This window comes from Heterocephalus glaber, unplaced genomic scaffold, assembly GCF_053883595.1.
Source record: "Heterocephalus glaber isolate CG9 unplaced genomic scaffold, H.glaber_assembly_v1.0 deba00001442, whole genome shotgun sequence".
Classification (NCBI taxonomy): Eukaryota; Metazoa; Chordata; class Mammalia; order Rodentia; family Bathyergidae; genus Heterocephalus; species Heterocephalus glaber.
The window spans coordinates 2,648,802-2,672,348 of record NW_028258296.1 but is presented as its reverse complement, the minus strand read 5'-3'; the positions used below and the strand labels follow the sequence as shown (position 1 = coordinate 2,672,348).

The following is a 23,547-nucleotide window of genomic DNA, read 5'->3' as shown; positions in this document are numbered from 1 at the left end:
GGGGGGGGGCTGGGCACGAAACCCAGGGCCTTGTGCACGCTGGGCAGGCAAGCGCTCGACCGCTGAGCTGTGCCACAGCTCTTGCTGCTTTTGCCCAGGGAAACAAGAACACAGCCCGAGTCTCCCACCCTTCTGCTCCGTATTTGGCTTGGCCTCGTCATTCTGGATAACCAGTTGTCCCGGCCATAGAAAGCTACACACTGGGGTGCTCATCAAGAGCTGCAACACACCCCGGTGTGCAGCTTTATTTTTCTTACCTACATGTTGCTGGAGGTGGGAAGAGTCTGTATCATCATCTTCACTTTCAAAGGACGCAAAAGTGAATCTGACAGAGGCTGAGCTTCAGGGTCACCCTAAGTCAGCGGCCAAGCAGGGACCTCGGGACACAAGCATGGCAGGGGCGGCTGCTGCCCGGCCCCAGGTCCCCCCCTGCCCCAGCAGCTGGTGCATTTCCAGTTTCCTAACTGCAGCTGGTGGCAGCTCTGCAGCCTCCTCTCTGGCTCTGCACCGACCCGTTTCTTTCACCCCTTAATTGAATCATGTACTTTTTGGAAAGGGGAACAGAATCTTCAAAGACAGCAAGAAGCCCCCCCCCCGCTCCATGCTCAAAGATTAGGGTCCCTCAGGTTACAGGGCACTCACCAGGAACTGAACGCACGGCTGAGTGACAGCCGTGCACAGCTGGTGACACATCAGCACCCGTGGAGCTCCGCTCACACGGTCTCAGGCCCAGCATTCCCACACGTCAACAGCCCAATGGCACCCAAGGGCCTGGCCAGGGGCTCCACGTGGCCCACTGCAGTGGCCCCGAGACGGGGACAAGGACACCTGGCAGTGTCCCCAGGCCTCTCTCCTTTCCCGGGTGTCCCTGCGGCTCCTCCCCACGGGCTCTGTGCAGGGGGCTTTCCAAATAGAGTGTCTGTTCACGAACTTGGTCTTCTTTTTAACTTGAAACAATGACAGAGTCAGAAGAAATTCCACAACTAGGGCAGAGAGGCTCACTCATAGCATCTTGCAGAACTGTAGTGCGACAGAAATCCAGGAAGTCAGACCACTGTGTCCACAGGTCTCAGTCTGATTTTGGCAGCTGGATGTCGCTCGCTTCCGGGTCTGATTAGTTACGAGCAACTGTACCATGCTGTGTACAACTGTGGACTTGCATGAGCGCTGCACAACCGAGACGCGGAGGGCTGTTCCATCCCTGCAATGGTGACTGGCACAGCCGGCCACCTCTTCGGAGCCCTGCAGCCTGCATGGGACCCTCCAGCTCTTTAGGATATTTTGAGAATGCCAGATTAATGGGACCTGGTGAGATTAGCTTTTGTTCACACTGTGTAATTCCCTTCAGATCCTTCAACTGCTTTGTGTGTCAGTAGTTCATCCCTTTTATGCATCCACAGTATGGATCGAGTTATATATTTCACGTCCTTCTTCGCCCTCTGAAAGTGGTGAAACAGATCATTGGATCTCATTTTTAATTATTTGAGGGTCACTGCTGTGAGCCACTGAAACGTGTGCTTGTCGCCACACCAAATGTCCCAAAGAATGGGAGGTCCTGATCTCCAAGCACACGCCTCCCGCATCTGCGACACTTGCTGTCCTCAAAGCTCAGAGAGAGGGAGACTCTCCAGCTAGCCACAGCGCCCCCATGTGCTCCCCTGGTCACCTGGGCATCTTGGCTAACACGGTGCTGCTGTCCACCGAGCACTCACAGGGCCGCTTCACCGACATGAGGTACAGTCCAGTCCCACTGCCACCGTGAGGTGGGCACGGCACAGAGACATTCTGAGAGACCCCACCGCACAACCCTGATTACAGGCACTGTTGATAGTGCTCCGTCGTACTCTTACGGCTTATGCCTTTAATCGCTTACTGTGCCTAAATTATAAATTAAACCTCCTCATCCGTATGTATACGGGAAAACACAGTTCGCAGCACAGGTTGTGTTCAGGGCCATCTGCAGTTTCAGTGTCCACTGGGGTCCTCGGGACATGCTTCCCCAGAGGGAGGACGATGCACCCTAACCAGACAGTGCTGACCGAGATGGTTTTCTTTGTGTCTTTATTTTCCTGTAGGTTGCTGGAGGCGGTGAATATCTAACTCTGATATAACATGGACGGTTACCATTCCTGACACTGTCTGCAGCTTTAACATAGCTATAAAAAAACAGTAATGGTCTGGATAAAGCCGGCCTCACTGCTGCTAACCTTGGTGAGACGCCACTGTCCCACCTGTGAATTCTTGCCTTGCCGGTTTCAAAATTAAATGGAACAGTCTGTTCGAAAGTGTGTTTGATAACTATGAAGCAGTTTTGAGCCAACCTTCCCGTGGTGGGCTCCCAGGACAGGCCGTCCTGGTGCCCTCCCTGCAAGGAGTTCTGCCGGGTCTTGCCCAGCCCTGGACAGCAAGGGTTTCCGTTCCCTCAAGGTCATTCTGCCATCAAGAATCAGCACAGTTGGGCCTCAAAGCCCCACCTATAACAGCTTTCTTTTTCTATTTAAACTTACTTTTTATTATCATTTTTTCCAGTTATAACAGCTTTTTGACTTTTTGTTATGTTTTGTTTTCAGAATTTACATATGTTATTTTTACAAAGTATTTATTGATAAAACAGAATATATGACGAGAGAGTTACTACTTCTATGAAAATTAAGTCAAAGTCCTGGGGAAGGGGACATAAAATAATTTCCACCCTCCCCCAAAAGGCACCATATAAGCTGTAAGTATCAACGGGTGGGGGACAGGCATAAATATCTGAAAGAATTCTCCATTCCGAGTACTTTACATATGCCTTTCGTTACATTTCCAACCCACATTAGAGAAGCCAAAACTGGAACCCACAGGTCAACGATGACAAACCTTTTAGGGCTTTCAGTGATTCACTACCGCTGCCCTAGGGGATGGGTCACAGGCTGAGTATTCAAAAGAAAAAATCCAAAATCTAAATTGCTCCAAAATCCAAAGCCTTTTGAGTACAGGCCTGATGCCACGAGTTTGTTTCATGCACAAAGTTACTGAAACTATCATATCAGTTACCTTCAGGATACATGTATATGTTACATACAAACGAATTTTGTGTGCAGACTTGAGTCTCAACTCCAAGACGTCTCATTCTGTATACGAAAATATTCCAAAATCCGAAAAAATCCACAATCTGAAACATTTCTGGTCCCAAGAATTTTGGATAAGGAAAACTCACCCTGTATGACTAGGGTATGGACATAAAGCTATCGATTCAGCTGGCATAATGTGGTACACCTCCAATCCTGAACTCTGGGAGGCTGAAGCAGGAGGATCGTAAGTTTGAGCCCACCCCGAGCAACTTAGTGACTTAGCAGGACCCTACCTCAAAATCAAAAATAAAGAGCTGGGGACAGAGCTCAGTGTGAAGACCCTCCATTCAATTTGCAATATTGAAAACAGAAACTCTACTGATTCTGTAACAACTCATTAAATCACACAAAATATGTTAATAAAAACTTACGGCAGTGATGACAATCACAGTTAACTCAGCCCTCTGCATGACAGCTCAGCTAAAGAATAGTATTATCAGCAATAATTCATATTCATTAAGTTCCTACTCCATGCAAAGGACATTACATTATGTCATTTAATCTCACCCAAAAAAACAAAAGTGAAATCCGCGAGATGTACAACATTTTACAATGAAAAACAGACCCGAGATTCAAAGGCCCCTGGTTCACACCCGCACAGTGGCAGCTCTGGGATTCGCAGCCAGTGTCACTGTCTCGGGGTCTACCCTGGAATGATGAGAATCCAGGCTGTTGGGGTCCAGGCTGAGGACCCCCTCACCTTTCTCCAGAGCCGCAGTCCCAGACACTCGGGGACCTCAGACGCAGCGCTGCCCGGGGCCGTGAGGTGCACAGAGCCCCGGCTCCTGCACTGTAATGCGCTCAGGTGGCCAGGGGAGGTGGCTCCCAACTCCAGGTCCACCCACTGTCCCTCTCAGGGGTCTGAGGTCCCAGGGCGGCAGATGTCACCAACGGCACTGCCGCCCTCTCCTCCCCAGCTGCTGGTCACCGTGGGCAGCACTGTGCCACTGAGCAGGTGGGAGCCAGGCACCCCGTGGCAGGCCCAGCACCAAGAAGAATGAGAGAAAGGCCCCGCGCCTTGCAGAACACGCCCTGAAAACACCGTAGTGTAGTAACTCCACAAGCCATCGCATCTTCGTCGCTGACAGCGAAAGCATCGCTATAGGGGCCGAGTTACCGCACAGCGTCTCCTGCTCACATCTCAGCCACTGCGTGGGAGCCACAGCCCCTCCTCTGTGCACCCAGTGTCCCTGTCTCCCAGTCTGGCCGCCCATCTGTGGGGCCGAGCGACCCTGCCTTCGTGACCGGGGCGACGTTCGCTTCTGCTTTCAATTAAGCATTTTATCCTGATCTTCTCCTTTGACCATAAAAGATATCCAACTGCATATTTTCTAAATGACCTGCACAGCGTTTTTAATAATAATAAACAGCGTTTTTCCAGTTGAGAGGCAGCCCCTCGTCTCTCCTGTCTGCTGTAAAAACGTGAACTGCCCAGTATCCACCGATCTGACAAGTATTTCCTAAGTGCCTATTTACCTGCAGAGGAGCCTGTGGGGCACTGAAGAGAAGGCGGAGGGCGGAGCCATATCCCCCAGGCCCCTCCCGGGCTCCACCAGAGGGGACACACATGGAAACACACAATCCCCATACGGCCTGGCCTGGCTGTTTAAAAACAAACAAACAAGATGCAGAGGAAACCGGGAGTGCTTTTTCTTCCTGGCTCAAATGCAAAACCACACTCCAGCTCCAGTGGGAAGGAGCAGAGAGGACTACGCAGGCGGAAAACGGGCAGCCTGGACACAGTTCCCAGGACACGCTGTGGTTGGTGATCAACAGCCACACAGATGCTGCTCGCGAACCGGGACCACATGGAACCCCACAACCAGGAGTGCAAGAGGCCCCTGGGGAACAAGACACGGAGGGAGAGATGGAAGACAGCAACACAGCCAGGTCCTAGAAGATTCAGACACTCCGGAGAGGCAGCAGTGTGGACGGTGTCTGGATCTTCAAGCCACATGGCCTAGGGCAGTGAGGGGCTTGCAAGGCCAGTGCAGCAGGGCCAACCTGCCTTGGACTGGATCCCGAAACTGTGAGCCAAAGAACCTTTCTTATTTATGCTGATAGATTCAGGGGTTTTGTTATAGTGACAGGAAGCTGACTAACACATCATTGAAGAATTTCTTTAAGGAAGGGAAGTGAGCTGATAAAAACTGTCTACATATCAATGTTATAATAAGAAAAGCTATTTTTTATTGAGAACCTACTGTCTACCAGCCACTACGACTCCAGGAGCTTTCCATATATTCACTCTAATTTTCCTAACAATGCTTTATGGGAGACAAAAATACGCTGCCCCAGTGTATTTCTTTAGCATACTGAGAGAAACTGCAGGCTCAGGAGTGGTTCTGAAAAGCCATCCGTCCTTTTGCAAAAGAAATGTGGTTATCCACGTTAGTAAACAGCAGATGTACACAGAAGCTGTCCCAAGGCCGGCGTCTGCCTGGGAAAGATCCTACCCGGGAATCTTTGATGATGAGACCCTGCAGGCCATGCCTGAGAGATTGTGCTGGACAGTCACGCATGCTCCGGCACACGCGCTGCCAAGGTGTCACTGGAGGGACATCCTGGATGGTCCTAGCCAAGGCCAGCTACGTAATTCTCCAAGTCCTCTCCAAAATAAAAATTCAAGGCTCCACATTTAAAATAATATTAAGAATTTCAAGACAGCTGAGCATTAAACCAGCCATGGAGTCCAAGCATGAGGGCCCCTGTACAGTTGCAGGGGATGCACACTTCTGAAGCAGGCCCTGATTTTAACACAAGTTCTTGCTTCCCCAGGTCAGTAACAATTGGGAGTGTGTAGAAGGCACCTGGCTATTCCTGGAGAACGGCTCTTGGAGTCTTACTTTCTGAGAATCAGGAGACTTAGTGCCAAGAAGGCAGCTTCTCCGGTCACTGCTCAAGGCCCAAGCCCTCCCTTCCCCAGCCCCGTTTCCACAGATTATGCGGGGAGGTGTTCAGTGCAAACGTGATGGTCTGCTTCTCAGACATCCTGAGACAAAGCACATGGGGGCACATAAGGGCAACAATCTAAAACCCAACGAGCCAGGCATGGTGGTGCTCACCTGTCATCTCAGCACGCTGGGAAAATGAGGCAGGAAGATCAAAGTTCAAGCCCAGCCTAGGCAACTTAGCAACCTAGCAAGAGCCTGTTTCAAAATAAATAAAAAAGGGCTGGGGATGTGGCTCGGTGAAAGGCCCTGGGTTCCATCCCCTGTGCCACAAAAGAAAAAGAAGTTGCTAAATTTAACATGCAGAGTTGGTAAAAGCAGTAACAATAACAAACACCTTTTTCGTGTTCACACTAGGCAGCTAAACGCTTTGCACAGACACAGTCCTCACAGGCCGAGGGCAATGCTAGGGCTCCTCTACTGCTGCAGGAGGGGCCAGCTCCTGAGGACGCCCGCCCAGAACTAGCACAAGTACTGCTGGCTCCTCCTGTGCAAACTTCACAGCCACAGCCTCACATACACTTGGGGAACACAGAATGCCAGACTGCGACAGCAGCGTCATCCGTTAAAATAATGCTTCTCACTCGTTTGTGAGGCACCTGAGGATGTGGTCAGGGTGCAGATTCGGAGGCAGGATGTCTGGAGAGGAACCCGAAACTGCACTGTCCACAGCTCCAGGTGAGGGCGACGCTGTGGGTCCACAGAGCCTCTCCAGCCCTGCTGCCTTCCAGTCAAGCACTCAGAAGGCAAGTGTTTTGCCTGGGATCATGAAGCCAGTGGAAGACAAGGCTCAGAGACAACTCCAGCCTACTGACTTTCTGTCTCAAGCTCTTTCTGCTACGAGCTGAGGCCCTCCTTCCCCACAAGAGGGAAATCTCATTTCCTTTCCTCAAAAACAACGATGTAAATATACACAAACATAAACAGGCACATGCAGAGGCCAGGAGCTGAATTCTAGTCTCTCCTGGGTGCTCAGCACGAGCGTTGTGTGGTAACTCCTGGCCCAGCCAGCAGCGGCCCTCTCTCCCGCCCCACTGCCTCAGCTTCCTCCTCCTCCCGGAAGCTGACGAGGTGGGTGCTGTGCACCCCAATCCATGCAGATGGGGACCCCGGCTCTGCTGAGTGCACAGGGCCAGCGTTTGACTTCAGCCTGGTGGCTTCATCGGGGACAGAGACTGGGAGGAAACTCGGCTAGGAGCGTCTGGGCAGCCACGCGGCCGGGCCTGGGTGCATGGCAGGATGGGGCAGGATAGGACAGGTCAACTCCCCACGGCTGCATGCAGCGGTCACCAGCCAGGACCTGCAGCCACTGCCACCTCTGCGGCCCTCCTGGGTGTCCAGGAAGGGCATGGGCCAGCAGGCAAATAACAGACACCTAGAGCATCCAAGGGCATTCCCTGGATGAGCTCGGAGACCGGTCCCAGTCCCCCATCCCTGGGTCTGGCTTCCCAGCACCTAGTGCTGTGCCTGGCACACGGTTCGCATTCGATTGGTCCTCCGTTGACAGATAAATGGACTGACTGATGACCACCACTGCTCACCAGACAGGAGGAAGAATACCCAGAGCCATCAGCAACTAGTGGTGAGCTTGGGAGACACACCTTCACCTCGGTTTTCCCATGTATAATAATACCCCCAAGCCAGGTATGAAGGCACACACCTGCAATCCTGACACCTTGGGAGGCTGAAGCAGGAGGATCACAAGTTTGAGCCCAGCCTGGGCAACTCAGTGACTCAGCAGGATCCTGTATCATAAAAAGGCTGGGGATGTAGCTCAATGCAAAGGTCCTGGGTTCCATTCCCAGTAATGATAACAATGATGATGCCCCAAATTGTAATATCCTTTGCTCCAAATGCCTTGGGATTTAGTCATGCATTCCCCGGGCCTCTGGGGTGAATGTACAGAATTTAAAAGGAGAGTATGACTTGGGGTCACCTAACACCGTGGAATACCCTCCACCTACAGAAGAAAATTCTGGGTTTGGGGTAACAGGTGGCCTGATATTATAAAAACAGACAGAAGAATAGAAGTTCTAGGACCTCAAGCAAATAATTTCTTTAAAAATATGAGAATCCTGGGCACCAACGCTACCTCCCCTTTCAGAAAGATCCTGCTCATGTCAGTTCACCCAGAGAAGTTCACAGAAAATAAATGTTCAGGCGAGGAGCAAAGGGAGTTATGCATGTTGCAAACTTCCATTCTTCTCTCATTTTCCCTGGATCTGCTTGCAGGAACACTAACAACAACCAGACTCCTCTCAGCACAACATTAACTCCCAGCTGCGTATTGGCCCATTTTACAGTCCTGAGACAGAGGCCTCGGACACTTGGACTCCTGCCCTGGGCACCCCGCAGATGAGCAGCAGCCTCGCCCAGACCGTTTCCTCTGCAAACCACGAGGTCCACAGCTGCCTATCTGGAGCACCGTGGACAGCGCCCTCTTCCCACCTCAGCCGAGTTTCCTCACCTGCGCCTGGTTCAGTGCTGCCACCCGCCTAATCGCACAGTGAGGGTCCATGTGAGCGATCCCTGCTGAATGGCTGACCAAGAACATTCCGGGGGCTTAGTCCTCGCTCCCCGCCTCCTGCAAGGCTCCTCCGCGGACAGAGTCGGGGTGACCCCTGCTCAGGGCCCTCCGCTCCACCCTAACCCATCACCAGCTCTTCACCTCTGTCCTTCCCTCCTACTCTGTGCGGGGGCATTCACGGCTTTACTGTGGCTCACAGGGCGGCTGGGAGGTCACCGGGCTGAAACCAAAGGACGTGAGTTACTCACAGCAGATTCCTGTGAGCTCCTTTGGCAAAACAAATGCAGGCTTTGCTGCCAATGCTGTCTCTACATGCATCCAGGGCTGAGGTCTGCCTGCCCCCAGACCCACTTTCTCCCTGCACACCTCTCCTGCCCACTCCCCTCCTCCGGGTTTCCTTCTGCATTGCGGCCGGGACCCCGGGCTCGAGCTACCTGAGTACCCATACTGCAAGGCCAGGCACCCAGCCCAGCGCTGGTACCCAGCCTGCTCAGATGCCTGCCACCTGCCAAGTGTGGGTCCCTCCACCCTGGCCCCACCCCAGCTGGACTGCCCTCCAGACTGAGAAAGCAGAGGCTGAGCTTGTTCCCTGTGAACAGGAGCTCGCACAGACTTTCCATCTGGAAGCACAGCTGCCTGAGCTCCAGGGCTCACACAACCCACAGCAGGTGTAACTCAGCCCGAACAGCCTCTCGGGTTAACTCCTCCACTTCTGGAAGAGATGCTCTAAGCTGCTCTGCATAAGGTGCAGTTAGAATCCTTGGCTACGGCAAGTGAGCAGGGCCCTCCCACAGAGAAGTAAACCAGGCAGCGTGAACGGAGACAGAGTCCACTGGATCGGCCCTGGGAGTGTCTGCTGGTGACGGAGAACCACGACCAAGCGGGCATTAACCCGGTGCTCGAGTGGCTGCAGGCGGCAAGAACCATGGGCAAAGGGGTTCAGAGTGCAGGAGAGGGGAGCTTCAGGGGGTTTGGCAATGTGCCTTTTCCTGTAATCATTTTTTAAATTAAACATTCACCGTACTTTTCGATCACACCGGCGGATGCTGGGCCACATCTGAGTGTGTGCGGTGATCGGCCATGGGGAAGGAAAGGCAGAGGCTGAGGGGGACAGGAGAGGGGACGACAGGGGTGGTGCGGCCTGGAGGGAGCAGGTGCTGGGAGTGAGCCTGGGGCTGCAGGACAGGGAAAGGGCCCAGCAAGGCCCGGCCCGAGCAAGCAGCGCTCAGAGTGGGGGCGCACCCTGCCCCCTCCCTGAAGGCAAACTTCCCCGGGAACACGGTCACTCCACTCACTTCTCCTGCAGCCACTTTAATTGCTAAACAAATATTTAACCGGCGGAAGCGACTTCCCGGCAGTTTGCGCAGGGGGTGCCACAGGGCAGGTGCAGGACAGCGGGTGGGCAGACGGGTGACTTGGGGACGAGCTGCCGAAGTCTGGAGGAAGCCAGGTGCACCGGCACCCTCGCTGACTCCCAGGAGCAGGCTGATAGCCCCACACCCGCCCTGTCTCACTCCCCTGGCAGGACTGCAGCCCAGTCCCGGACCCGACTCAGAGTGCACCCGGCCGCTCGCAGTAGGCATGCTCAACTTGGCTCTCCCCTCTTCCGGGGAAAAGGGGTGCCTGGGATCAGGAAGCCCCCGGGAGGTCTCAGCAGCAGGCTCAACCCCATCGAAGCCACCAGGCCACAGGCAAAACTCCAACTCCTTGGCTGCGGGACACCAGACCCTTGCGTGCAGATCGGGTTGCTGGGACAAGGGCACTGACAACTGCTGCTCCCGCGGAGTCCGCTAAACAGCCAGTCCCAGGCAGGCAGCACCCAGGGCTGCGAGCTCCTCCACTGGCCACGATAGTCCTCGAGGGCCCCGGAGGTAAAGGGTCCGCATCCGGCTGAGCGCTGCTTCCCCAGGGCGGGCACAAGCAGGGCTGGCACTGACCACTTGGGTGGGGGAGACACAAGCAACCAGCTCACCCTGGCAGTGTGGGCTTTCTGTGGGCCGTGAAACCTGCAGTCGGAGTAAAAGCGAAGGTGGGCAGATGGTCTCTCGAATGAGTTGCTTTCATGTCCAGCTTCACCCAGAAACGGTGTCCATTTCCTGTGCAGAACAGACAGGAGCCTTTCAAGGGTATCTAGGACTTGGGTCTATTTTGACCTTAGGATGCTCACCCTTCACACACCACAAAAAAGTCCCTGTCCACGAGAAACATTCTCTTAATTATAACCTAACGCTTCCAGGTGCTCCCGACACCGTAACCCTAAGTGAAATCAGTCGGACACACAGCTTAAATAGTGTGCGGGTTCTCTTACATGCGAAACCCGAAGTACAAATACATCAAAGGTCAAAATGAAAGACAGAGGAGAGGAAACGGGGAGAGAGATCTTTAGCAAATGGGAAGGACCAAGAGTCGGAGGGAGGGAGCAGAGAAGTAAAAAGAATTAAGCTGTGTTGTGGGTATGTGACAACTCCACACGAGGAATGATGTACTGCAGAGATGTGCTAATTAGCACATGTGAACTAAAATGAAGACCCTCCAAGCCCCAAGGTTAGCCTCAGCGATAACCACGCCTGAGATCACACTTGGAAAGGTGCTGAGTTTTAGATGCGCAGCCCCGTCGTGTCCCGGAGGCTCTCTAAGGCAGGCTGCTGCTCTTGGCATGCAGAGGTAGCTGCCATCATGCAGGCATGGAGCCACGCCCTCCCCAGGGTCTCACCCAGGGCCGCACCGTGAAGCCCTCAGATCCACAGGGAGGCGCCGGTCTCAGAGTGGTCTGGCAGGCGCTGCCCTGGCAGGGGGACGGCGAGACTGGATCCCACCGGTCCGTGAGGCCCAGTCTGCCCTGGCAGGCGCCTCGCTGTGGCCATCACCAGTGCTGGAAACTTCTCCCATCTATTCACAAGGGAGTTTGGTAGGTTACGGGACCCCAGCTCCAGGCTACACCTGCAACGCTCAGACTCTCTCTCAAAACCATGGCGGATTAGAGGATTCTGTGGATGGAACAAGTGTGTTTGCTGGTGGAAACTGTCACAAGTCAGACTCAGCCCAAACCGCACTCCTGTGGATCAGGAAGTGAGAGAGGCCCAAAGCAAAGGGGCTGCATCAGGGACAGACTCCTGCCCGACAGGGACCCTGCAGGGAGGCGGCCAGGAGCTGCCAGCCTCAATCCCTCATCTTATAGGGGAGCAGCAAGGAGAGAGAAAGAAACCCTCTTTCACAGGATTGTTTGGAAAACTAATATTGCAATGAAATAATTTTAAAACTGCAAAGCCAATACAAATGAAGAATTTCAACAGTAAATATCTTGAACCTTCCACTTACCCAGAATCTTACACAGAATTTTAATCATCCAAGCTAAAAAAATAATAGTAGAGACACAATGTGGTGTAATGATTAAGGACAAAGCCCTGGCTTCAGGATACCTACATTTAAATGCAGGGTTTCCCCCTTAACTCTGTGTGGTCTTGGGCATACAGCACCTTCTCTGTGCCTCAGTTTCCCAATCTGGAAAACAGGAATAACAACCAGTACATACCTTAGAGAGCTGTCCTGAAGATTTTGCACAACTCAGAGGCCTGGGGTGTGGCTCAGACGCAGAGCACCTCCTGAGCATGTGCAAGGCCCTGGCTGCTCCCCAGGGCTGGGGCTGGGTGCAGGTCTGAAGGTAGGCTGGCTTTCTTAATCACAGCTGTGCTCAGGATTTTCACTGAGTGGGCAAAGCGTGGCCTGGGATATCCTCACCTGCACTGCAGAACAAAACTGCAGCGGCAGAGGGGAGAAAGCCCAATCCTACACCTTTGGAGGAAGGTGAATCACCCTCCTCCCACTTACACCCAGCTCCCTTCATATGCAAAACCAAAAGCAGGTACCAGCCGGGCTCCTCCTTCCACTCCCCTCCCCTGGGGACCCTCTTGAGTGCCAGAAGCCTCTCAGGTGCATGGGGACCAGGGCAGACAGCTGTGTCGGTGCACAGCTCAGCCCTTTCCCAGCAGGAAAAGGCCCAGCTCCTCCCTCCTCTCCATCTTTCTCCCTCTCTAGAATCCTTCGCAGTCTTCAATCTCACAAGAACCCACTTCTTCGTCTATCTCTTCTGTACCCGCTGGCTGGGTTTATTTCACAAATGGCTCTTTTGCTGTCCCTAGAAACTAAGTTTCCCAAGGACAAAGACCAGTCTTAGTTCTTCTGAATTCCCCAGGGTTCTGAGCTAATGATAGCATGTAACCATTCCACCAACCTGATCTCGAGGCACACAACGGTTTACAACCTTACCACGAGCAGCTGCAACTGAGAAACCTCCAAATTTCAGCCTTGACAATACTCGTTTGTTCTTGGTTCTCATAAAACCTAAACAAGTGGGCGGGGGATTTAGCTCAGCGGTTCCTCCGCCTACCTCACAAGCCGCAAGGTCCCGAGTTCAATCCTCGTTACCAAAAAAAAAAAAAAACCTAAACAAGTGTGGGCCAGCAGGTGGCTTCCACCAGGGCTGAGAGATTAAAGAGCATCCCCTCTCTTTCCACCTGGTGGCATCTTCAGCTCAGGACTTCCAAGGTTGCCAGGCCTAACCGTCCTGCCTGGATCCAGCTTAAAAGTCCCACTCCTCCGCCTGGTATTTAGTCACTGGGCCTCACTTGACTTCGAGGGGGCTGAAATGTCGCCCAGACCGGGCCCAGGGGGAGACGGAGAGATTTGCCATCACTGCCTCGGCTGCACATCGGAACCCTACCCAGCCCTGCAATGACCGTCTTCGTCTCTCCAGCGGGACCACGGATCTACGAACGAGCACAGCAGGTGTCTCGTCCATGAACCCGGCAGGGCAAGGAAGGCGGCGCACGCTGCCTCCACAGTGAGAGTCCCGAGTATGGAGTCCATGGTCGGGCACCAGATTCACTCCAATGCCACCCCGGGCCCTTCTTCCCCCACCCAAGGCCCGGACTCTGCCGAGGGAAGACGCCAGAGCACCTGTCTTGCTGTGCGTGGTCCACTGGGGACAGCGGAGCTCCCTGCTCTTCAGGCCCATGGGAGGGAGCCGAGCTGAGCCGCGCGTGCTCCGGAGGACCGCACGAGACTTTTTTCACAGCACCCTGGCAATGGGCCTGCGCGGAAGGCGCCGCGTTCCCTTTCCAGCCCTCCACTTCCCTGACGATGGGAATCTCCAATCCAGGCCCCTCAACCCTTCCACAACCCTTCCGCAGCCTCCAGTGGGAGACGGCTGGAGAGCGGAGTTAACAGAGCTGCTCCCCGCGTCCCCCATGGCCCGATACGGTGGCCGAAACGGACCCCACGCGAGTCAGAACTCACAGGTTCCAACTCCGCGTCCCAGTTTCACACCTGCGCGACCCCGGCCCAGACACTCAGCGCATCCTGCAAGGGCAGCTGAGACACCGCGCCCCAACATCTACAGTGAAACGCCCGGCACGCAGTAGGTGCTCCAGGAGGAAAGAATTTCCCTCCTTCCTCTCTTGTCGAGGCCAGGGATAATGTTTTATTTCTGTGCACTAACACCGCATCCTGCACGTAATAAATATGTAATAAACCTTAGTCGAAATGCACTGAATGACAAGCTTTGCTGTTGAAAAACAAATCCGAAGCGCGGACTCCGCCTGGTCTCCGGAAGTCCTTTTCCTCGCCCCTCCCCCGGCCCTCCACACTCAGGACTTCTCTCTTTGAGTAGCGCACACTTTTTTTCTTTGTCCTCAGAAATTGTAAATGGCTAACAGTGCTTCTTCCCAATGGCCTTTCTCCTTCTCTTTCAAGTTGTGCTGGGGGGTGGTGGGGGTAGTATTTGGCTATTGGAGCTAAGAAACGGTCAGATTACAAGCCGAGGTCTCCCATGCAGCAGGACTCTGGAATTACACCGAACTCTGGGGAGGGGCTGTCCTCCCCGGAGAGCCGCAGGCTTGAAGAAAGCCTTTGTTTTAAGGCTTTGCCGGACTGAGCCGCGGTGCCCCCCCACCCACCCGGGAGACCCTCGCACATGCCTGGGGATGCTGGCTCCCACCCAGTGTGTCCCCTGGAAAGTGCCATACTGACCATTGACCGGCCAGGGTTCCTGATTTCTCCAGCGAGCCCCTGGTCACCTTGGGGCCAGCAAAACACGGGCACTTCCTGTCCGTGACACCCTTTAATTCACACAAAACCCCTCTGAGTCGCCTGACAGTCATCCCATTTTACAGACAAGGAAATGGGCTCTGAAGGTAGCGTCCAAGCCTCAATCCAAACCTCGCCCCTCAGGCTCCAATCCCACTCTCTGTCCCTCCACACCACCACATAAGCAGCTATCAAAGAAGGGCCATTCTGCACAGAAATACTTGACAAAATAAACAGTGTGCTCTGGTTGATGTTTTAGGCTTTTTTTCTCAAAAAAAATATATACATATATATTTCTATGGAGAAAAAAAGGATGGGGGTTATAAAAAGGCCAAAGATTGTGAGGGTTTGCTTATCAGTATTTAATAAGTTTCTGGATCAAAACCCTGTAGAACCTTATTTATGGACAGACAGTCACTGCTAACAGGGCCTTGTTATACAACCTTGTCATCGGAGGGTGCTGTGGCCTTCTGCTGCCCTGCTATTAGTGAGGGATGGGGTGTGAAAGTCGCTGGCCCTGCCAAGATGGTCCCATTAAATCAGCTGCCGTCTCCCAGCATAATCCACTCAGGCCAAGAGCTTGGGGCCTCCAAGGGACCAGCCCTGTCCCAGGTGGCGGGGTCCCAGGGACATCACATCAATCCGTGACTCACTGCCTTAGCAAAATAAAGCGGATGCCACAATTATCCCACTCCTAAACAAACTGGAAACCCAACCGAGCATACTGCAACAAAGAGAGGGCCTTTTTACTGCTGTTTATTTTTATTTTGTATTTGTTAGTTTTTTAGATATTCCCGGCATGCAAGTCAGGCTCCGTGTAACAAGCAGCTGCATTTAGTTAAGGACTTTCAAGGCGTCCCCCGCTCCACTGCCTCTCCTCCAGAGCACTTTCTCAGGTCCTGGCAGCCCGTGCTTCTCTCTTTGTGTCCATGGTACTGCTGTCCCCGCCTGGGAGAAGCGGGGGCCTGGAAGATTCCACCGCCCAGACCTAGAGCTCGCTGGAATAAATCAGCCCCTCCCCCCGCCTGAAGCCGAGGGATACACACATGGGAACCCAAAGGCGCTTCATCAAAACAGCTCATCGCTAGAGGGAAACAACTGCCCGACACACTCCGCAAACCGCATCAAAGTCGCAGTTCATTACAGAAATGTGATTCTCCAGACCCAGTGCAGGCCGGGCCAGCCCGAGCCTCCACCTCTGAGTTACTGCAGGCGCCTGGGGAGGCATAGCCCGTGACCCACTGTCCGAAGTCAATTCTCCAGATGATAGGGTTGAGGGGATGTCCCGTGGCCGCCCTGAAACGTCACCATTGGGCCATACACAAAAAGAACAAAAACTCTAAGAAGTAAACTAGGAGAGACCAGCTAGGACAGCGGGTAGTTAGGAGCATCAAACATTGGAGCTTGCAAGCCTAGCACAGCCTCTTCCGGGCCGCAGGACCTAAGAAAGAAACTTAACCTCTGGGAACCTAAATTCCTTCCTCTGTAAACCGAGCTCCTCAGGCCAGCACCGGACCATGTGGCTTAGAACAGCTACCCGGCCATTGTGAGGACTGCCCCAAATGTTTGTTAAATAAATTACACAATTAGGGGCGTCCCAGAATGCTTGGGTTCAGGGAAATCCATTCTCAGTTGAGGTCATATGGACTCAGCACCTTCACCAGCCTCCCCCGGGGCCTAATTAACAGCCCACCAGGGAGCGGGAAAGTGGGCGGGGCGGTCCCAGCAGGACAGACCCTGCCTGGCTCAGAGGAGAACTTGCGGCCAAGGCCCCACCCCTTTCTTCCTACCCTAGCACCAAACTCCTCTGGGCCCTGTCTTTTAGGGGTCGCAGTTTTCTTGGGAAATCTAATTACAGACACAACCATACAACCAGGAACATTTTGCATATTGTTTCCAGAGCCTCACGTGCCCCAAGCTGATTTCACATGCCCACTAGGCCAGGCTCTTCTCCAGGCCTGGGCTGTGTGGTTTTACTGCAGCCTCATGAAACTCCTGTGAGGCCCGGGAAGACTACTCAGCACGCTCACATAAGCAAGGGGAGATTTGAGTCTGGGTCTGTCAAACACCAAAGTAGCCTGTGCTCCCAGGTTATAAGCTGCAACACCCATTTCCACAGACTCCCTCCACACCAGCAAGTGGGCAAGAAAAGGGGGAAAGTCTTTGTAAATGTCACACTGTGTTTTTACTAAGGAAACCAAGTAAGAGCAGTTTTATGTACAACCAGGAAAGTTATTTTATGTTGGCTCAACAAAAAACAATGGACCCTTGCCATGCCTGTGTGGTACCTATGTCCTTATGTGACGAATTCATACAGCAAAGCCTTCGGCTCCCCATAGGACGACCGGTGCAATTTTCAAGACATCTGAAAGGGGCTGGTAGTCAGCTTGGCCAACGCTGACCAATAAGCGACATACCACTGGGACACATTAAGTAGAATGTGGAGTGTGTGCTCCCCGAGGAGACAAAGGATATCGGAGACCAAAGCTGAGTTTTTAAAAGGACTCTAACTAAATATCGGGCAGAGGATCCTGGGCAACAGAGCATCAGATCAGCCTAGCAAGTGTGGTAAATCACTGTTGCACACCAAGTATTTGTGGAACTCTGCCAGTGCAGTGTGACACCACACCCTGGTCTCAGGTAGGATTTCTCCACTGCAGTGGGGTGACCAGACCTCGGCCCTTCCTGTTTTCCCCAACAAAGCTGACAGTCACGTTGTACTTTGGAGACAGGACAGAACCTACTCCAATGGCAACAGAGGAGTCACAAAATGATGGTGCACATGGCCCAGGACCTCTGGCCCGACCTCAAGCAGCAAACCACACAATCAGTTGGCTTCTAGAAAGGCCGGAACAGGTTCCTGAAACCTCGAGGTCTGGGGGCAGGAAGCTTCAGCTTCCTAGACAAGTCCAGCCTCAAGTAGGCAGGAGGGACACTGGGAAACAACCATCAATGGCTTCCAAGCACTCAGGATAAAGATTTTCTCCTGGGGCCGGGGATTAGCTCAGTGGTGCCACGCCTGCCTCGAAAACGCAAGGTCCTGAGTCCTATCCCTGCCACTGAGGGAAAAAGAACAAGATTACCTAGTGGCCAACAACAGAAAAGCAATGGGAGAAATGCTGAGTGTTTTGTTTGTTTGTTTATAATTAGTGAAATAAATCTCCTTTAGCAGACTTCCTGAGCCAGTGGCTGGGTCACCTTGGGAACCTCACATCCGGGGACAGGAGTGTGGGCTCCTCAGAGAGGGAACAAAGCTTCATAGAAATGGAAGACAACCCGCAAGACAATAATGCACGCCAGGGTTGAGCTAAGCGGTAAAGAGTACTGAAGAGGCAAAACTCTTTGACATGTTTCAGAGCCTACAAACAGTTACAGGAGACAGAAGTTACACAAAACGGTGGTTACACTGAGCAAAATCATACCAGGGACATTTATTTAAAGGCAAAGGACCAAAAGTGAAATCTTCCCTCTCCCCACCCCAGCCCCCAGGGGCACCATCGAAAAGCAATCACTGATGAAAAGTTAAGTACAAAGTACTGGAGTTCAGAGAGGAAATAAGTGGATTAATCAAGGCCCAAGCTGGGAGCCCTACCTGAGGTAGAACCGCCTTGTTATCTACATCTCAATTTGTGGCAAAGCCGGACTTCAGAAGGATGTTTACGTCGTGCAGGAGCGTGCACCACGCTGGACGCACCCAGGTGTCCTGGCACGCGGCCAGAAGCTTGGCATCACCAAGCAAAACCTCCGCGTGACCAGCTGTTTACATTTCATTAGGGCTCTCCAACCGGGAGGTGCCTCCCGCGATGCACATCTTAATTACAATTAGGACCCATGTTTACCCCAAGGAGCCCGGATTAGCTCAACCACCCTCGGGGAATGCTGCTCCCCCCACTCCCCAAAATCGCCCCCAAGAAATCAAAATCCACACACGACTTTTCTCCAGCGTGCTTTCTACGGGGAAAGGGAGGCGCTCGCTTACTAAAAACTTCTTCTGCAGTGAACGGATCTGAGGAAACCAGAGCCTTCTTGTCCTAAACACCGCGCCAGCTTGAAAACGAAAGATACATGATAAAAGAGCGGGCTCGACTGATCCGCGCAGGTTTGGGGCTGAGGGCGGGGGCAGGAGGCACCGGGCCGCACCCTCCCCGCCCCCTCGGCCCCCCATGCGTGTTAAAACCGAGGCCCAGGGACTTCACTCAACTTTCCCCACAGCCCCAAGGAATGCAGCGCTGGGCTCCAGGCGCGGCCGGCTCTTCGCAGCCCTGGGCCGGCTCGGTTGCAGCGGGAGACGCGCCCCGCGGGGCGCCCGGGCGCGGGGCCTCCTCCCGCCCGCGACTGACCTGGGACAACCGGAATCGAGTTTGCGTGGCCGGCGTTTCCTCGCTGGTGTGAGTCGCGCACACACCAGAGCGGGCTGGGCCCGCTGACAGCACAGTTTGCACAAAGTGGCTGCGGCGCGCGCTCGGGCCTCGGCGGGGTCCCGGGGCACGGGGACCCGAGAAGCCGAACCCCCACCCAGGCCCGCAGGACTCGCGGCTGGGGAGAGCGGCGGGGACCGCACCGTTCCCGGGCACCACGCGGCCTGACCCGCGCGCGCCCCGGGGCGCTGACACCGAGCGGACCCCGATCCCGGGCGGTGGCGCCAGCCCGGGTCCCGCGGGACGCACGGGGTCTCGGGGGATCGGGAATCGCTGGGACTGAGGGGGTGCTCGGGGGTCTCGGGAGTCCTGGCGTCGCAGGGACCGGGGGTCGCGGGGACTGACGATCGGGGATCGCGGGGCGCACGGAGGCCCGCGGTTGGGGTTGCGGGGATCCGGGCCCCGGTCCCGGCTCTCACCTTGGGCGGCGGCCCGGCCCGCGGCCAGCAGCAGCGCGCACGGCAGCAGCAGGAGCGGCGGCGGCGGGCTCATCGCTCCCTCCCGCGCCCCGCGGCGGCCCGGCCTTCGTCCCCAGCGCGGCCCGGGCGTCTTCGGCCTCGGCCGCCGGTGCGCGACCTGGCCCGAAGCTCCCGCCCGCCGCCCCGCCCCGCCCCGCTTGTCACTGCAGCGCTCGGCCACGCGCCCCAGACCCAGCCCCGGCTGGCGCCGCCAGCGCCCCCTGCCGTCCAGCACGGCACCGCACGGCTGCCCCGACCCCGCCCCGCCGACCAACGCCCGGGCGGAGGACCTGGGCGGGCGCTGACCTCGCCTGCGGCCCGGCCTTCTCCTCCTCCTCGGGCTCCCCCACGGCCGCTGTGTCCCCGCTGGTTTAATTTCCGGCTGTACTGTGTCCCGTCGGGGACCCTCCTCTGCTGCTGCGTGAGACGTTTTGCGGGAGCGCCCGCCCCCGCCGTGTGTCCATCTGTGCCGCACGTGGAGAGCCCTGCAGTGCCTTGCTCTTCGCCTGCCCTTGGTCACTTCTGTGACTTCGTCCGTGCTTTGGTCCTGCTGCTGGGCCGCGCCGCGTGTTCTGGTCCATTTTGCTGGACTCGCTTTGTGAACTCTCCGATGGCGTGGCTTCCCTGTGGGCAGGGCCCTGGGTCACACCGGTTGCTGAGCACCTGCCACGTCCAGCCCTGCCCTGAGGGGCAGGCCCCATCCAGGACCCGTGGTCACTTCCTGAAGACCCCTGTGTGCCTGCTGCTCTCTAAGCATTTGCTCAAGTCCTCCACAGACCCCAAAATAAGCTACTAAAAACACCACTGCACTTTGCCTTTTTACATATTGTCCCATAGTCCATCTGTAGACCCTGAGATGCAGAAGGGGAGCACACGACGTGTCCACAGTCCCTACGGACTGGGGAACTCAGACCCGTTACCGCCAGAGCTCAGGGAGGGGCTGGGGCTCCTAAGGAGCACCGCCCCCCCAGGCCACGTCTCCAGATCCTGTGGGCCCCATGATTGGGTGCTTCAGACAGCACGGGAACACAGAACCACCCCGCCATGGGTGCAGCCAAGGTGGCCCTTCGGGATGTGTCTTCTCCAGTTCCTTCCTCATCCTATTAGTTTGGGGAATTTATGCTCCTCACGCCAAGGAATTCAGGCCTCAGAGCTGAGGCCTTAGAAGGCGACATGTGGCCCCAAGTGTGTCCCAGCAAGTCCCAAGGAGCCAGCCTCCCAGCCCTGTGCCTTCAGGCAGGTGAGTGGCTGGTGTGGGACAAAGAGTCGCTTATTCTCCAAGACCTCAAGGCAGGGCCTGGGCCGCCCACACCCTTCCCCGCACTCTGACCTGAGGTCAAGGAATGGTAGACAGGGAGGCCTGGGGTCAGCCCTCAGCAAGGGAGGTCAGTGCTCCAAGTCTCTCTGCATGAGACTTGCGGAGCAGTCTCGACTCCCTGCAGGCACACGCCCGAGGCCTTTCTGCACCAGGCTCCCTTGTTGGAAACAGTCTTTGACAGCCCAGAAGTCAGCCGAAACTTCATGCCCTGCACGCAGCCGGCTGTCCTCCGCGATAGGACACACCACTGCCACCCTGGTGCCTTCACCCTCCCCCTGCCCCAGCCCCACCCCGTCCACTGGCCCAGGTGTCTTAGGTAACAGACGCTGCCATTGCTGAGCATACAGAAGTTAATGGCACTTTTATCAGTACTTAAACTGCTAGGAGCAGAATCATGGGGGAGGGGAATGTGAGAGTCTAGGGCCTTAGAAGTAAACAAGCACACCCGGCCTGATGCAAGAGAAACGTGGCACTTGGGCAATGACCCTCCCTTGCCCAAGGCCACAGAGCTGGCCAGCGCCAGACCCAGAGGCCAGGCCCCTGCCATCCCAGATGTCTTCTGGTTTGGCACACCAGCTCCCAGAGAGCGGGTTAGAAGAGGTGCCTTCTGTCCTCCTGTCTCTAAAAAAAAGAAAAGAGGGATTCACAAAGGAAACCCTCATATGCAAGGCCACAAGGAGGACCCAGGGTGGGGCGCGTGCCAGGCTCCAGCTCCACATCTCTGGTTACTGCCCATGACTGGACCGACATCTGTGTCCCTCTGGGATGACAGCAAGAGTGACCCTGCCACGCTGTGGAGGTAAAGCCAACTTCGTGGAAATCAGGGCCAAAAACTGCAGTAAACAAAGGAACAGGCCTTAAAATCAGCCTTCAGTGGCCTAAACCGCAGGCCAGGAACAACCCACCTTGGGGGTGTGAACAGAAGTGAAACTTTCTAATAAACTCCCGTGTGGGGCAGAAATACAACTTAGCCCCAGCTGTTCATAAGCAGCCAACTAACAAGGTTATGTGACAAGGGGCTTCCCTAGAACTCTGCAAAAGAGGGCAGTTCTGTAGCTACAAACAAGTTAAATCATTTCTTAATTTTGCCTCTCCATTTTCCCAGGAAACGCTCACCTGTGACATGTTTGTTGTTTCAACACTAATCGCTGTCTGGTGTTCCCTTACTCATGAATTGCTTCTTACTCAAACTTGAAAAATTACCTTGTGCCTCAGTTTACTTTTTTACAGTAGTTAGTGTTATTTAACTCATACAGTGCTTTTATGACTTCTCTAGCAAGACGAGGCACTTAATAAATGTTAGATGTTAGCGCCATTATTATTCACCTGCACGAACTCACACCACCAAAAACCCTCAGAAGTTGGTCTTGTCCCCATTCTTTACAGAAGAGGAAATAAAAGTGAAACTTCCCCACAAAACAAAATTAAGGAAGAAGGGGAAACTCAAGCCCAAGCTAAGTCTCTGTGCCCTTGCATCCAGGGTGGGCATCGCGAGGCGCCCTCGCTGGCTTCCAGACCCCGCCCTCCCTTTCCCAGGACAGTTTTCTCTTTTGCGCTTCCGGCGTTGAGAGCCAGGGTTCTGTGCATGCCTGGAAGTGCTCACCACTGAGCTGTGCCGCAGCACACCTGGGTGCAGTGAGGCCCCTGGGCACCTGCCGCTTGGACACGCAGTCCCCTGCCTGGCTTCCCCCAGCACACACGGCTCTGCTTGGGATCGCCGTGGTCCCATAGAAGGCAGAACAACGGAGACGCAGTGGCATCAAGCGTCTGGGCAGCAGCCTTCGTCTCGGCTGTGGGAGAGGCTCCCGGGGTACTTGCTTGACTCACCCAACGCCTGCGACCTTTCGTGGTTCCTCTGGGAGATGCCGTGTATGTTGCCTGACCAATGACGAGGAAGGGCTGAGGGCGGACACAGGGCTCTCAGTCTGGGCCCTGCAGTCACAGCTGTGGGAACGAGGGGCCCTGAGCCGGGGTCCCCTCCTCTGTGAAGAGCAAAACAGCCACACCTGCCAGACGCTGTTCTGAAAATAAATGAATTCATACCGTCAAGGTTTTGGTGCAGTGCCTATCGTGGGATACGCAGGCAGTGTTTATTAGCTACTGTTACTGGTGATGAAGAACATGACTAGAGGACCCGAGCAAGTTATTTAACAATTTAAGAAAACAGAGAGAAATAGTAATACAACCAATGATATCAAGTCCTTTTTGGCATAAGAATATATTCTACTGTGAATAGAAAGATCTTGACATACCGTTTGGTACTCATTCAATAAATTGTTATTGTTATTATTCTCTAAGCTCCTGTATTATGGGCTGGAGGCATAAATTTGGTGATCACACAGACTGGATTTCTAGCACATTCTTGATTTCATATTCCATTGGCGCACTAGGTTCATTTATACATGGATAACAGAGAAGATAAAAGATGAGAGGGCTAGTGTCATCATCAGATTTATAAACAAGAAATTCAAGAACAGTGAATGATTATTAGTAAAGCTAATACTCGAGTACTGTAGACTGCAACACTTCTAAAAGAAGACATGGGAGAAAATGTTAGTGATCCTAGATTTAGCAGAAATTTTTTAAGTCACAAAAGCCAAGAGCTTTAAAAGACATTAAAAACAAAAAATCACAGGGGCCATGGTGGCACACACCTATAATCTCAGCACTTGGGAAAC

At 54.2% G+C, this 23,547-nt stretch overlaps 1 protein-coding gene across 2 annotated transcripts in view; it reads right to left on the bottom strand.

Annotated features, from left to right (window-relative positions):
* Ror1 (ROR family WNT receptor 1) overlaps nucleotides 1-19,692 on the bottom strand; it is a 302,418-nt gene extending 282,726 nt beyond the window's left edge. The window contains exon 1 of one of the 2 annotated variants that reach the window (XM_021255603.2): nucleotides 19,513-19,692. In XM_021255603.2, the coding sequence (XP_021111262.1) occupies nucleotides 19,513-19,585 (73 nt within the window). In that variant the 5' untranslated portion in view covers nucleotides 19,586-19,692. Of the gene's footprint in view, nucleotides 1-13,547; nucleotides 14,526-19,512 lie in introns of those variants that run through there. The other variant, XM_087212843.1, reaches the window with a different exon arrangement.
* Nucleotides 19,693-23,547: the final 3,855 nt, after the last annotated feature.